Raw genomic sequence first — 15564 nt, 5'->3', positions numbered from 1 at the left:
GAGTATACTACGACAGTCTATAAAAAGAAAAAAAAAGGGATATGTTTTGCCTTTCCAAAATACTGAAATATTTATGAATGAAATGATTCAATGTCTGGGATTTGCATCAAAATAAGGGGATGAAGTTTAGTGGGTAGGGATAAAAATCGACCAAGATTGGTCATTGAATTGATAATTGTTGAAGTTGGATGATGGGCATATGGAGGAGGATTTATGCCATTTATTATATTTCCATATATGTTTGAAATTTTCCATTTAAAAAATGTGGGGAAATGGTCTCAGCCCCCCATTCTCATTTTCTCCCTTCAACCCCTCCATTACAGGTGCTCATACACCATGTTAGTTCATGTCTCTGACAACACTCTTCCCCCTCTCTGGCTATCTCTCCCTGAAAAATTGCTACTCCTTCATAACCACCCAGGGCAATTGTCCCCTCCTCTGAGAAGCCTTCTCCAGCTCCAACAGTCAGAAAGGACAGAAAGGTGGTTCTTTCTCTGTGCTGGGGGTTCCCTGCAGAGTGTCTGTATTCCTATTATTACAAATACTATGTCATTATCCATCTCCCCGTAGACAGTAAACATTTCTAGAAATGAGACAATGTCTCATCTGTCTTTTGCCTGTCCCAGCCCTTAGCCCTGTGCTTGGCTTATAATTGGCACTTAACAAGTGTTTGTTAAATTAATGGGTCAAGTCTAGTGAGGGAATGATTGGTTGTTTGGAATGGTACATGTTGATTTTGTGAAGTCAGAGGAATATAGGAGGAAAGAACGTAAGTGAAAAACATTACTGGGCGTGTGCCAGGGGTGTGCTGGGGCCAGGAACAGTAGTGAACCAGAAGCTAAGGCTTCTAGTCTCAAGGCCTTGACATTCCTTCTGGTTGGGGGACAGCATGGAGAGAGTCATAATTTTAGAGTGGATTAGGTGCTATGGGGAAAATAGATAGGGCAAAGCTGCTTCAGCTCCAGAGAAGCAAGCATCATGAACCCACTTATGAGAGAGTGGATGAGCCAGTTTTTCAGGTGAAGGTACTCTGAGCACTGCTGAGGCTACAGCTTGAGTGCTGAGTGGGACTCAAGCCTCGATTTGCCCCTCCCAAGCCCCTGCTCTTTCCTCTGCCCTGCAGTGCCTCTCACCAAGCAGGTGAAAATCCAGAGGTCCAACAACATTCAGATCTGGAGGTCCGTCATCTGTCTGGAGAGTCAAAACAAGAGGAGGGGAGGAGGTCTCCTAGGGAGATCCCGAGACTTTGGGAAGTAACAGCAGCTGATATTCACTGAGCACTTAGTACACTCCAGACCCCACGGTAAGCGTTTTACATGCAGGCATGGATGTATTTATTCCACATAGCATCCCATGTGAAGCAGAGACTTTTAATAGTCCCCTTTTACAGTCCAGGAAAGGGAGCTTAGGAAGAGTTAAGTCGACAGAGGCCACACACCAGAGCCTAATCTCTTTCCCAATGCTACCTCCTTGAGATAGAGAACTGAGATCAGAAACCTGATAAGGAGATGGGGGAACCAGAGAACAGGATGACTCACACAGAGATGTGGATGAGGGGAAGGAGTGTTGGAAAAGGAAGCAGTGTGCAGTGGCAGTGTCCGTGGAAAAACCCAGCAGGCTGACCTGAGGGTTGTGGGATTCCGCCAAACTGGGGGCATAAGAGACCTTTGACAGCTCTTGTGGGAGATGCAAACCTGATTTCCCATAGGCTCACCATCCAAGCCTCTGCTGGCTGCCTGAGGTGCCCCACTCCCCGGGAGTCCTATTCTGACTCCTGCTCAACCTGTCTGCTTAGGGAAGAAGCCTGGGACTGTGCTCCTCCTTCCCATCCCACCCACGGGCTGATCTGTCCCCCTCCCCCTGCACCTGCAGAGCTAACTCTTCACCAGCTGGTGCACCACCTGGCGTCTGCACCAGACTCTTAATACACTTGAGCCTATGCATTTACAACACATGCCCAGGCAGCCTGACAAACGACAGCAGTAATCCCCAACCAAGGGACTCATGCTGGACTGAGAAGCAGGTAGGTGCCAGTGGCTCAGGGAAGTGGGAGGGAAGAAAAGGCAAGGGGTTCCAGTGTGAGTGGATTAGCCAGGCCCTCACCGAAGCTCTTTGTCAATAGCACTCAAGCTCCTTTATTGGCTGGATGAGATCCGCACAGAGCAATTGAAGGGAGGAGCTCGAGGAGCACACGATTTAGTGTCCCTCTCCATTGTGGCCATAACTGATTGGAACAGGATAGACACCTTCCCCAAGAGGGGGATCTAAATGCTGCTTCCTCTCCCTGGACTTTGGAATTGGGCCACCTACTGATTGAATAGCCAGGACACAATGGTACCAATGACCCCAGTGGTCCACAGCTGCCCTGTGAGGGAGCCACGCTGGGTCAGAGAGACTCAAGGTAGAGCACAGGGTTAATAAAGGCCCGTGAACTCTTTAGCTAAAGGCTCTGGGCTGCCCTCTCTGCCCTTCCAGAAGGCTCCCTGTTGAGCTCTTGGGTTGCCACAAATCCTCTCACTAGTAAAATTTGCATTAGTATGAGTAGTATGAGTAGATTTCTGTTACTGGCATTCAAAGTCTCCTTGGCTAAGCTAGGGTTTTGCAGGACTGAGAGCATGGGACAGGGGTCCAAGAATGAGAGGTTCCCAGTTTAGGGTTTGGGAAATAACACAATTAAGTGTGTTGATGTCTAAATCCGAGTGGAGGTGACTCCCTCAAGTCCTAAAAATGAGTTCACTCCATTTTGTTTGGCAGACATTTGTTGAGCACTTGCTTTGTGCCCGGCACTGTGCTAGGTGCTAGGGCAACAAGCCACAGCTGCTTTTACTGTGCTCACAGTCTCCTAGGGGAACAGACACAGATATATAACAATATGGCATAAGAAAATGATGATGTGATGATGCACATACAAAGTCAGTGGCAAAGCAGGTAGCAGAAGAGAGTTGTGGAAAGCAAGAGGGACTTTGAACCCCAGCTTGGAGTCATCCAGGAATGCTGGAGGGGCCTGGAGGGCTCTAGCCAAGGCACTAACATGGGGAAGTGGGTGAGAGCAAAATCTCTGATGGGCTTTCTGAAGAATGGTATGAGGACCATCTGGAAGGTTCTAAAAGGAGTGAAAAAAGAGCCAACCTCCTTTTTCCCCGGGGAGCCTGAGAAATGGTTAGTGGGTCTCTAGTGAGAACGGAAACAGTAACAAGTGCTGGGAGAGAAGGCTAAGGCAGAGAAAGGAATGCACCTCCATGGACATGGGCCATGGCTGGAGTGGGGGGAGCTCTTACAACTGAACACGGTTCCGTAGGGCTCAGAAGATCATGGTGAGCGCTCATTTACTACGTCCTGAGCACAGACCGTGTTGTAGGTGCCACGTTAGGCACATGGCCCCTGCCTTACCAGTCTGGTGGAGAAGACAGACGTTAATCAAATAATCACACAAATAAATGTAAGGGAAAATAAAAAGCTCAGTAGGAGATCATTGATGAAGATGGGGGGTGGGGTAAACTGCAATTTAATTGTATCTAGGATTTGGGATTCAGACAGAGACTCTGACAAAGAAGAGGGAGGAGAGGCAAGGATAACAAGGGAGAACCTGCGAAGCCAGTACCACCCCTGGAACCACCTTCACTTCTCTGGATCACCACCATGTGAGACTCATTGAGATTCATCTCCCTCCAGTAAACAAACTTCCTTCCTTTATTCATTCATTCATCCATTTGTCCATCCATTCACCCATTCCCCAGTGAGCCAGGTACCAGTGCGAGGAGACCCTAGAGAAGAAGCTGAGAGACCCCCCCTGCGTGAGGAGTTCATAAGTGACAACAATGCTCTTCCATTTTCTCGCTGTTGTTCTGGCCCCGTGCCTACCAGGCGAGGGAAAGAGGACAAAGAAATGGCTGTGCTGATCAAGATATGGGACTGGTAAACCTCTAAAAAAGAAATCAGGGCCCACTGACATCCTGATCTCTCTGTGCACAATTGCTGAAGAAATGGGGAAGAGGGACGAAGGGTGAGAAGATACCCAAGTGGGCAGGAGCATCTCTGAGCCTCATTCCTTCCCAGGTGCAGGCTCCGTATACGTGTAGGAATCCATACAGGACGTGCCACACAGGTATGTCCTCATGGAGTTCTACAGTTTATAAAATAAAAAGTCCATTTCTTTTTAAAAGGGCTGTTGTCATGGAAAGCAGTAGAAGAATAGTCACTTGGATAAGGAGGAGGTTGCAGGCCTGTGACTTGGGAGGCTCAGGAACCTTTCTGCAGTGGCCACAGCTGTGGATGGCTGGCACCCGCCCCTCCGGCTGTGCCTGTGCTGGGCATTTGGCCCGGGGGATGGTCCTCCCTTGGTTCTGGCCCTTGACTTAGTTGCTGTTGCCACTCCAGATTCACTGATCATACCTATTCCTGGGGCAGCCTAAGAATTTTTCAAACTGGAGGCCTCCGGTGCTCCAAGAGCAACCTGGTGTGTGCTTTGAATTCAGATGTTAGCCACACAAGTTACTTAGTGGGTTCCCGAAGGTTAGCATTAGTTACCTCCAACAGGCAGAGAGCATATTTTCATTTTTCATCTGCGTATTTGCTAAATGTCCTTAAAATAACCGTGGACTGCATCAGTAACAAGGAAAAAGTAAACATTTCTGAAGGATTGCTTAAAATGAGGGCTGCCTGGAAAAGTGACCCTTAAGTGACAAACAAGCTCTGCTTCTTCTCTCCTGCCTCGCACTCCATCCACTGCCCCTGGGAGCGAGGCTGTCCTACCCCTTCATCTACCATTCTTCCCTCATCTGCTCACTATCTAGTCCCAGCAGCTGCCCCTGGGGCTGGCCCTCTGTCCCCACTTCCTCCACCCACCAGCCCACTTTAGAGAGGCCGGGGTGTGGCCTTCCTGCCTTCCCAGGGCAAACAGCTCAAGAGAGGCTGTTGGAAATAAGGAGAGGCTCTCTTACTGCATATTAGATCAGCCATATCAAAATAAATAAAAGCATATTCACATTTATCAAACCACTCAAGGATGTGGCACCCATGGGATTTCAAAGAACCCTTCACAGACTTGCCTCCCAAACCCCCACAATAGCCCCGCGAGGTAGGTCAGGCTCCACTCCTTTCTACATGTGAGGACCTGGAGGAGTTTGGCACAGGGAATGCAGGGTCAAGTCCAAAGTGAGGTGTCCAGCCAGTCCTTCCCTTTCAGATGCTTGACGGGCCACGGAGATGAGCAGAGCTGCCTGAGTGACCGGCTGCAGACCCGACAGGCCGGAACGGAGGAGGCCCCAGGACGCAGCCACACAAGGCGCTGGGCTGTGGGGAGCCTGGCTATTTCCGACTTGCCCTACTTAGGGGCTCCCCTCCCAGGACCGTTCCATAATCCAAGGTCGTTTGAAATTTGGCAGTATGACATCCAGGGGATGCTGCCAGGAAAAGAAAAAAAACCCTGCTTATTCATACTTTTTTGTGCCTTGAGAAGGTGAAGTGACGCTTTACAAAAGCCTGGAGTTGTAGTTTTCTTGATGTCACTGGTGCCCGCGTGTCCGAACAACAGTTACATCTGCAGCTTGGGGCACAGGATAGGTTGGAAGACGTTTTCAATGTTTTCCATCAGTACAAGATCATACCGACACAACTGGGGCCTGTAAAAATAGGACGATATCCTTGTCAATCAAGTAGTAAAAATAGCCCACTCTAGGAAAAGAAATCATACACGTCCTTAGGATACGATATTGTGGAGCAATTATTTCTAACGTTGTAGGAATATGCTTATGGTAAATAAGCAGAGCAACATCAGCAACAATAAGAAAGCAGGATGTAAAATGTTATTTACCACTTAACTTCATCTAGGTGTAAAAGCAATAATAGGTGACTAGAAAGAAAGAATCCAGGGCCCCGGGTGGCTTGGTTAGTTAAGCATCTGCTTTGGGCTTGGGTCATGGGATCAAGCCCCACATTGGGCTCCCTGCTTGGCCGGGAGTCTGTTTCTCCCTCTCCCTCTGCCCCACCCGCCTCTTGTGTTCTGTCTTTCAAATAAATAAATAAAATCTGGAAGGAAGGAAGGAAGAAAGGAAGGAAGGAAGGGAAGGAAGGAGAGAAATAGAAAGAAAGAAAGAAAGAAAAAAGAAAGAAAGAAGAAAAAAAGAAAGAAAGAAAGAAGAAAGAAAGAAAGAAAGAAAGAAAGAAAGAAAGAAAGAAAGAAAGAAAGAAAGAAAGAAAGAGAGAAAGAAAGAAAGAGAGAAAGGGCAGCCCGCGTGGTTCAGTGATTTAACACCGCCTTTGGCCCAGGGTGTGATCCTGGAGACCCGGGATCCGAGTCCCATGTTGGGCTCCCTGCATGGAGCCTGCTTCTCCCTCTGCCTGTGTCTCTGCCTCTCTCTCTACCTGCGTCTTTCATGAATAAAATAAATAAAATCTTAAAAAAAAAAAAAGAAAATCCAAACTATTAACAATTGTTGCCTCTGAATAATGTCATCGTGGGTGATATTTTTTGGCTTCTTAGCACCTTTGTACTTTCCGGATTTTATAAAATCAATCTGTATACCTTTGATAATCAAGAAAAACAAGTATTAAAAAGTCCCATGGTTTTAAGATGTAATGACTGTCCTCTTGGAAGAAACTTGTATTATTAAATGTTTTAGGGTACCCCAAACTTTCAGGAGAAAGGAATTCATAAGCATAAAGCACTGACTGCTCACAGCTTTGTCTACCCCTGTCTTGTCCACAGATTGGATGTTAGGACTATATGTTGGAGTGGCATTAGTCACAGTGTACCTGCTGCCACAGCTTTGCTCTTTCTCCCCTCTTTGACTTTGCCCCTCCATACCCCCCATACACTGTTGCTTATTTTTTCTGAACCAATTGAGAATAGGTTGTTTACCCCTTAATACTTCAATGTGTATTTCCTAAGAACAAGGACATTCTCGATACAGTTATCAAATTCAACATCAAGATAGTACTTCCCTACTGTGTAGTGGAATAAATATTCCAATTATTCTGTACCTTTTTTTACAGTAGGCTCTGTGTTTGCCAAATTATCTGAGGCTTTTATCTACAACAACAACAAAAAATTTGCAAGCAGTGTGGGTGGAGTGATTAGGGAAGAATTCTATAACTATAATCATATAACATTATTTCTTTGGATTATTTGGATTATTTATCTTTAAGTGCCTACCAGTATAATTTTCTTCAATTATGGGGCTACTCATTTTTATCAAGTCTATTTTTGGAAAACCCTCATCCCCTAAATTGCAATTGATGAAGATCCCATTAAAACATCAGACCAGGACAGCCACAGTGGCTCAGCGGTTTAACGCTGCCTTCAGCCCAGGGTGTGATCCTGGAGACCCAGGATCGAGTCCCACGTCGGGCTCCCTGCATGGAGCCTGCTTCTCCCTCTGCCTGTGTCCCTGCCTCTGTGTGTGTGTGTGTGTCTCTTATGAATAAATAAATAAAATCTTTTAAAAAATCAGACCAAACAGATTAGACAGAAACCCAATAACATCTTTGGAAAACAAGGGCTTGTCAAACCCTGCCCATGGCTCACCTCTCTGGATTGGCAAGTGACCTTAACTTCATGCGAAGAACCCTGAGCTTGTACTTGGGGCCTATTACAGATCCCGTAGAGAACACCAAGGAAATAGTTGCCACTTTATCCAAGTCTTGATTAAATCTTGCAAGCAGACTCACTTGGTGGTATTTCTGAAATATTGCAGGTTCACTAGAAGGAAGAATTAATATTGTTAAGTGGATCTAGATTACTAATGAAATCATTTTGAAGCCTACAAATCACTCTTAAGAAGGTAGCCACTTGACCCCAAAGTTCTGCTGTATTCCCAAAGACTGCATAAGAGAAGCTTCTGGCCTCAGGAGTGATGAAATACTGTGGCACAAGAGAAGTATGCCCACCTACTATATACACTAGATATCATTCTCATCTCTTGACACATGTCTCCATTGCCCCGAAAAATTCTTTTTTTTTTTTTTTTAATTTTTTTTTTTTTTGCCCCGAAAAATTCTTCAAGATGAGTATTATATTGTCTTCACTTTATAGACAAGGAAACATGCTTCTGGAGTTTAAACTCAGCCAGGTCACAGGGCTTATCTGCATCACTGCAGGGATTCAAATTCAGTCCTGAGTTCAAACAGTCCATTAAATTGCATTGCTAGGTGTGTATGCATATTTTTAGCCCGATTAGCTACTAATTTGAAGTTTTGCTTAAGCATATATTTTTTTTAGTCCTGCCTTTCAAATAAGATAGCTAAGTCCCAGGTTCCAATACTTTTCCTACAATGTCATGTTTCCTACAGTTGGAATTTCACATTGAGCCTAAAGTATGTCCACTGGGGAGGCTCAGTAGGTCAATGTCCCTCTGGGAAACTGGGGATGTAGACCATGGAGACCGCCCTGGGCTCAGAGATGGGTGGCTTGCTCTAGAACTGAATCCTTAATTTTGTGGTGGGAATGGGGATGAGAGGGTGTGTGTCACCCCAGCCTCACTAGAATCATGTGTAAGTCCTGTGGAGAGCAAACGTGTCACAAGTAAAACTAATCTGAAAGTTACCCAGATTTTAGTTTTTAAATATGATCCTCACTGAAAGGAATGGGGGTTGGGGCACCTGGGTGGCTCAGTCAGTTAAGCTTCGGCATTCAGCTCAGGTCATGATCTTAGGGTCCTAGGATCAAGCTCTGAGTTGGGCTCCCTACTCAGGATGTAGCCTGCTTCTCCCTCTCCTCCTAGCTTGTGCTCTCTCTTGCTCTCTCTCTCTCTCTCTCTCTCAAATAAATAAATAAATCGCAAAAAAATAAAAAATAAAAGGAATGAGGGCTTCCAAGAGAAATGGCTGATTCCAGGGCTAGGTCAGAGAAGGTACAAAGTGATTCCACAACAATTTGTGTGTCAAAAAGTGAGGAACTAAAAAAAAAAAAAAAGTGAGGAACTGCTCAAAGAATGGTGGAGATGTTCAAAAGAATATAGAATCACTTCACATTCATCAGGATGGCAAAAATTTTTAAAAACCTGAAAATAAGAAGTGTTCACAAGGATATGGAGAAATTGGAACCCTTGTGCACTGTTGCTAGGAATGTAAAGTCATACAACCACAATGGCAAATGGTCTGAGGTCTCTTCGAAGAATTAAAAATAGAATTGCTTTATGATCCAGCAATTCTACTTCTGGGTATATATGCAAAAGAATTGAAAGCATGGTCTCAGAAAGATACTTTTGCCCACCCATGTTCATAGCAGCCTCATTCACAAGAGTCAGAAGTAGAAGCAACCCAAATGCCCATCAATGGATGAATGGATAAATAACATGTGATATATACATACAATGGAATATTATTCAGCCATAAAAAGGACGGAAATTTTGTCATATGGTACAACATGGATAAACCTTGAAGACATCATGCTAAATGAAATAAGCCAATCACAAAAAGATAAATATTGTTTGACTCCATTTATGTAAGTTATCTAAAGTAATCAAATTCATAGAAACATGGGGCGCCTGGGTGGCTCAGTCGGTTGGGCGTCTGCCTTCAGCTCAGGTCATGATCCCGGGGTTCTGGGATTGAGTCCCGCATGGGGCTCCCTATTCAGTAGGGAGCCTGCTTCTCCCTCTCCCTCTGCTGCTCCCCCTGCTTGTGTGCTCTCTCTCTCTCTCTCTGTCAAATAAATAAATAAATAAATAAATAAATAAATAAATAAATAAATAAATCAATCTTTCAAAAAAATTCATAGAAACAAAGTAGAAAGGTAGTTATCAGAAGCTGGAGGGAGAAGGAAAAGGGAGTCATTGATCAATGGGTATAGAGTTTCAGTTTGCAAGATGAAAAGGTTCTGGAGACTTATTTTACAATAATGTGAATATTCTTTTTTTTTTTAGGATTTCATTTATTTATTCATGAGAGACAAAGAGAGGCAGAGACATAAGCAGAGGGAGAAACAGGCTCCATGCAGGAAGCCCGATGTGGGACTTGATCCCGGGCCTAGAATCATGCCCCGAGCAAAAGGCAGACACACTCAACCGCTGAGCCACCCAGGTGTCCCTAATGTGAATACTCTTAACACTACTGAGCTGTATACTTATAAATGATGAAGATAATAAATTTTACATTATGTGTTTTCATCACAATAAAAAATGCATTTAAAAAAAGGGCACCGACCCAGTTTGAAGAGATTTCACTAACCAGATTTGAGACAATTTAAATATCAAAATAAATAATGGTAGTAACTGACTGTGAGTCCCCATTAACAAAATAAAAGTCCATGAGTCCATATTGATACAACCAGATAAATAGATAAATAAATGGGGAGAAGAAAAATGCTTTCCCTAAATGATGAATTAGAAAAATCACCATTTGACAATCATCATTGTAACAATTCAACTACAACTACATCACAACTAGTGGGTAAAAGTTTGAGGAGTAATGGAACATTTGCATGGTCTCAAAGTACCTCCCCACAGTATACTTCTTAATACAAAGGAAAAACAGTAACTTGATAGTGAAGAAACTTGGCAGAAATACCTTAATGAACCAGTCCACTTTAATGAAATAAATCAAAGTTGTGGGCCTCCTGATAGGGCACACTGGACCAAATATAACATCACTTCTGTGCTGTTCTTGCCAGAGATGTATGATCTGAATGTAATCATGAGGAAGCATCAGACAAACCCAAACTGAAGACATGCTGAAAATAACTGACCGATAAATGTCAAAGTCAAAAAAGTCAAGGAAAGATGGAAGGTCCAAGTGAAGACTAAAGAAAGAGGATAACCAAATACAACCAATGATCCTGAATTGGATCCCTCTCCAAGAGCAGCTGTGGGAACACAAGCATTTAGAGATTCCAGGAAAGGGTGATGCCGCCTGCGGTTGGCAAAACCCAGTGGGGGTAGATGGAAGGCAGGAGAGGGAAAAGCCCCCCTGGAGCTGGTAAAGCCTGTCTACAAGTACAGGTTGGAACCCCCTCTTCCACCTGGAGGGATGTCTGGAAATACTGGGGGAGGCATTAACCAAGGAATGGGTTCTTAAAAGAAAAAAGGGAGTGAGAGCCAATGAACTATGGGCTTTGACCAATAATAGGAGCCAGATGTTTGTTTCTGTTAGTATGGTGCACTAACCACCCTGCAAACAATTCCTAATAATGGATACAATTAAAACAAAAACAAAACTAAAAACCTTTTAAATTGCACTGGAAAGCAAAGAACACTGAGAAACCTCAAAAATATGTGAAGGCAGAAATACTGACATCACATCACCTTTTGTTGGCCTTTTTTGGAAGTTAGTAACAAGTTTTCTTTTTTATGGTCTTGCACTGCAGTAGAACACAAAACAAAGCCACTGGAGGAGGAGAATTGAATGGGAGACTCTGGTGAGGGGTGAACTAAAAATAAATTCTAAGTACACAACCCTCCTACAACCTCAGGGGGCAGAAACAATTTCTATCAAGATCCCAGCTGCCTTTCTTTTTCTTCCAGAAACTGACAAGCTAATTTAAAATCCATGTGGAAATTAAAGAGACCCAGAATAGTCAAACAACTTTGAAAAAGACCAAACTTGGGGTGCCTGGGTGGCTCAGCTAGTTAAGCATCCCACTCTTGATTTTTAGCTCAAGTCATGATCTCAGGGTCTTGAGATCAAGACTCACATTTGGGTCCACACCTAGAGTGGAGCCTGCTTTGGATTCCTCCTCTCCCTCTGCCCACCCCCTTCACCCAACATGTCTGTGCTGTCTCTAAAAAAGAAAAGAAAAAGACCAAAGCTAGGGGATTCACACTTCCTGATTGCAAAATTTGTTGGAAATCTTCAGTAGTGCTACAGTAAGCTACATGACAATGTGGTATTTGTATTAGGATAGATATATACATCAATGGAAGAGAATTGAGAGTCCAGAAATAAAACCTTCCATTTACTGTCAATTGATTTAGGCAAGGGTGTCAAGACATTCACAGAGAAAGAATAGGTCTTTCAATAAATGGTGCTGTGATAACTGGGTGTCCACAGGCAAAGGAAAAAAGTAGGACCCCCTACCTTATTCTATATGCAAAAAGAACTCAAAATGGATCAATGACCAAATGTGAGAACTAAAATTATAAAGGACTTGTGTCCAGAGTAAATAAAGAACTCTTGCAATTCAACAATAAAAAGGTAATAATCCAATTTTAAAGTAAGAGGCACACAAAAACCTGTACCCAGATGTTTATAGCAGCTTTATTCAAAATTATCAAGATTTGGATGTAGCCAAGATGTCCTTTAGTAGAAGAATGGGTAAATAAACTGTAGTACATCCAGACAATGGAATACTATTCAGTGCCAAAAGGATATGAGCTAGCAAGCTATGAAAAAACATGAAGAAAACTTAAATCCTATTACTAAGTGAAAGAAGCCACTTTGGAAAGGTTACATACTGTAGGATTCAGCTACATGACATTCTGAAAAAGGCAAAACTCTGGAAACAGTAAAAAGACCAGTAGTTGATAATAGTTAGAAGGAAGAGATGGATATGATAGGCAGAGCACAGAGGACTTTTAGGATTATAGGATCTACTCCATGATCCTATAATGGTAGATATATGTTCTAATATGTTTGTCAAAACCTATAGAATGTACAACACCAACAGTGAACCCTAATGTAAACCATGGACTCTGGGTAATAATATATCAGGGTAGATGTTTCTGTTGTCACAGGTGTACCACTCTATTATCAGATTTGATACTTGGGGAGGCTGTGTGTATGTGGCCAAGAGGGTATATGGGAAATCTCTGCACTTCCTGCTCAGGTTTGGGAATCTAAAACTGCTCTAAAAAATTAAGTCTGTTGAAAAGAGAAAAAGTGAGTAAAGTACCTGAATAGACATTTCTCCAAAAAAAAAAAAAAAAAAAAAAGATACATACAAATGGCCAGTAAGCACATGAGAGACACTCAAAGTTGTTCATCATTAGGGAATTGCAAATCAAAACCATAATGAGATATAACATAATGCCCACTAGAATGGCTACAATAAAGACAGACATGGGGACGCCTGGGTGGCTCAGTGGTTGAGCAACTGCCTTTGGCTTAGGGTGTGATCCTGGGGTCCTGGGATCGAGTCCCACACCGGGCTCCCTGCGTGGAGCCTGCTTCTTTCTCTGCCTGTGTCTCTGCCTCTTTCTCTGTGTGTGTGTCTCATTAACAAATAAATAAAATCTTAAAAAAAAGACAGACATGTCTGTGGTATATACACAAAATATGATACATGTACACAAAGGAATATTATTCAGCCTTTACAAGACAAGAGAAATCCTGTCACGTGTTATAACATGAATGAACCTTAATATTATGGTAGGTGAAATAAGCCAACCACAAAAAGATGAATATTGTGTGAGTCCACTTATATGAGGTATCTAAAGTAGTCAAATTCATAGAAATAGTAGAATGATGCTTGCTAGGGACTAAGGGGGAGGGGGAGAAGGGAGTTATTATTTAACCAGTATTGAGTTTCAATTTTGCAAGATGAAAAAGTTCTGGAGATGTTTCACAACAATGTGAATATATGTAACACTACTAAACTCAGAAATGATTAAGATGGTAAATTATATGTTTTGTCTTTTTTAATCACAATTTTAAAATTTTAAGGCAGATAATAACAGTGTTGGCAAGGATGTGGAGAAATTAGAATTCTTACACGTGTCTAGTGGGAATGTAAAATGTTGCAGCTGCTTTGGAAAGCAGTTTGGCATTTCCTGAAAATGTGAAATACATAGCTATCATATGACCCAGCAGTTCCACTCCTAGGTATATACCCGAGAGAGATGAAAATATATGTCTACACAGAAACTCATACACCTATGTTCATTATGTGTATGTAGCAGCATTATTCATAATAGCCAAAAAAGTGGAAACAACCCAAATGTCCATCAGCTGACAAAAGGATAAATAAAATGTGGTATGTGCGAACCGAGTGGCACAGTGGAAGCAAGCTGGGCCCATAACCCAGAGGTCAGTGGATCAAAGTAAAATGCGGTACATTCATACCATGGAATATTATTTGGTCACTGATACATGCTATCGTATCTTGAAAATATTATGCTCAGCCAAAAAAGCCAGACGCAAAAAGGCCACATATCGTATGATTTCATTTATATGGCATGCCCAGAATGTGTAAATCTATAGGGACAAAAAGTAGACTAGTGGTAGACAGGAGCTGGGGAGGAAGCAGGAATGAGAAAGTACTAATAGGTATGGGGTTTCTTTTTGAGATGATCAAAATGTTCTGGAATTACATGGTAGTGATGTTTGTACATTTTGTGAATATACTAAAAACCAGTGAAATATAAACTTTAAAAGGGGTAAATGTTATGGCATGTGAATTATATCTTAATTTTTAAAAAAGGTTTAAAATTGAAAAAGAAATACATCCAAGACATGAATACACCAGGCATATCCTAGATGTGACTCCATTTGCACCATAGCCTGGCAAGACTGAATAAACTCAGGGCACATTCTCTGATACTATTTTCCTTTCCTTGAATTGTAAAGCTACTAAATACTAAAATACTAAAACCTAAAAGTTTACCTTGCAGAAGAGAAAAGTAGACATAATCTCCCCACGTAATAGAAGGACCATTTCCTTTTTTCCTATATCTTCTCTGATTGGTGATGATGTTTTCACAATCATGACTCAACTAAGAATGACTAAACATGAATAAAATAGAAATGTTAAGGTCTCTATCTTAATCAAGAAAAAACTCCTTCACAGGGATGCCTGGGTGGCTCACGGGTTGGGCGCCTGCCTTCAGCCCAGGAGGTGATCGAGCCCCGCATTGGGCTCCCTGCAAGAAGTCTGCTTCTCCCTCTGCCTCTGTCTCTGCCTGTCTCTGTCTGTGTCTCTCATGAATAAATAAATAAATCTTTAAAAAAAAAAAAAAGCCCTTCACAGAAAATGCTAGTTGGGAGAAATTCACTACATAAAATTAAATTTCTAAGACATGTAAAGCCAACATGTAATCAGTTATTGGCATAAAAAAAATTTTTTTTTGTAGGTGAGCACTTTTTTGTTACAGACCTGCACGATTTCCCCTGCTATTTCTTGGAATGTCCAGGTGAGGTCCCTGCCCAGCTTCCTTACTGAAGATGACACCCTAGAATCTGCCTGACGCTGGTTGGTCAAGATGCGCCCCCTAGCGGTGTCCTCCCTGAAACTGCAGCCGCACTGGGTTTGGGGACATTGGCACTGAAGGGAGTGTGATATTGGCCAATCACTTGGCCTCTCTGAGCTTCCGTTTCCTTATATATAAAATACAGATGGTAATACCACCTCACAAGGTTTTAGTGTGAACTGCATGAGCCTGCGTGTGTGATGTGCCTAGTTCAATAAACAAAGGCTGTTATTATTATGATCCGGGGATGCATTAAAGAAAAAAATCACCTCCAGACCACCAATACACACCTTCTCTATTCATCTCTATGGTGAACCCATAGGCGACTGCCAGTTTCAGATCACATTCCAGTTGGTCCTCTATGAGTGAAGCCAACAGACAACCCAAGTGCCTAGTAGATAAGAGGGCCCCCCAAAATGTTTATGAGTAAATGAGCAAGATGAAC

General features: G+C 42.8%; 1 protein-coding gene across 2 annotated transcripts in view; it reads right to left on the bottom strand.

Annotated features, from left to right (window-relative positions):
- Nucleotides 1-1304: 1304 nt before the first annotated feature.
- LIPH (lipase H) overlaps nt 1305-15564 on the bottom strand; it is a 50507-nt gene continuing 36247 nt past the window's right edge. For both annotated transcript variants that reach the window (XM_072752529.1, XM_072752530.1), the window contains 2 exons: nt 7526-7699; nt 1305-5621 (listed from right to left, as the gene is read on the bottom strand). In XM_072752529.1, the coding sequence (XP_072608630.1) occupies nt 5534-5621; nt 7526-7699 (262 nt within the window). In that variant the 3' untranslated portion in view covers nt 1305-5533. The remainder of the gene's footprint in view (nt 5622-7525; nt 7700-15564) is intronic.

This window comes from Vulpes vulpes, chromosome 3 (assembly GCF_048418805.1).
Source record: "Vulpes vulpes isolate BD-2025 chromosome 3, VulVul3, whole genome shotgun sequence".
Taxonomy (NCBI): Eukaryota; Metazoa; Chordata; class Mammalia; order Carnivora; family Canidae; genus Vulpes; species Vulpes vulpes.
This window is presented reverse-complemented; position numbering and strand designations above follow the sequence as displayed.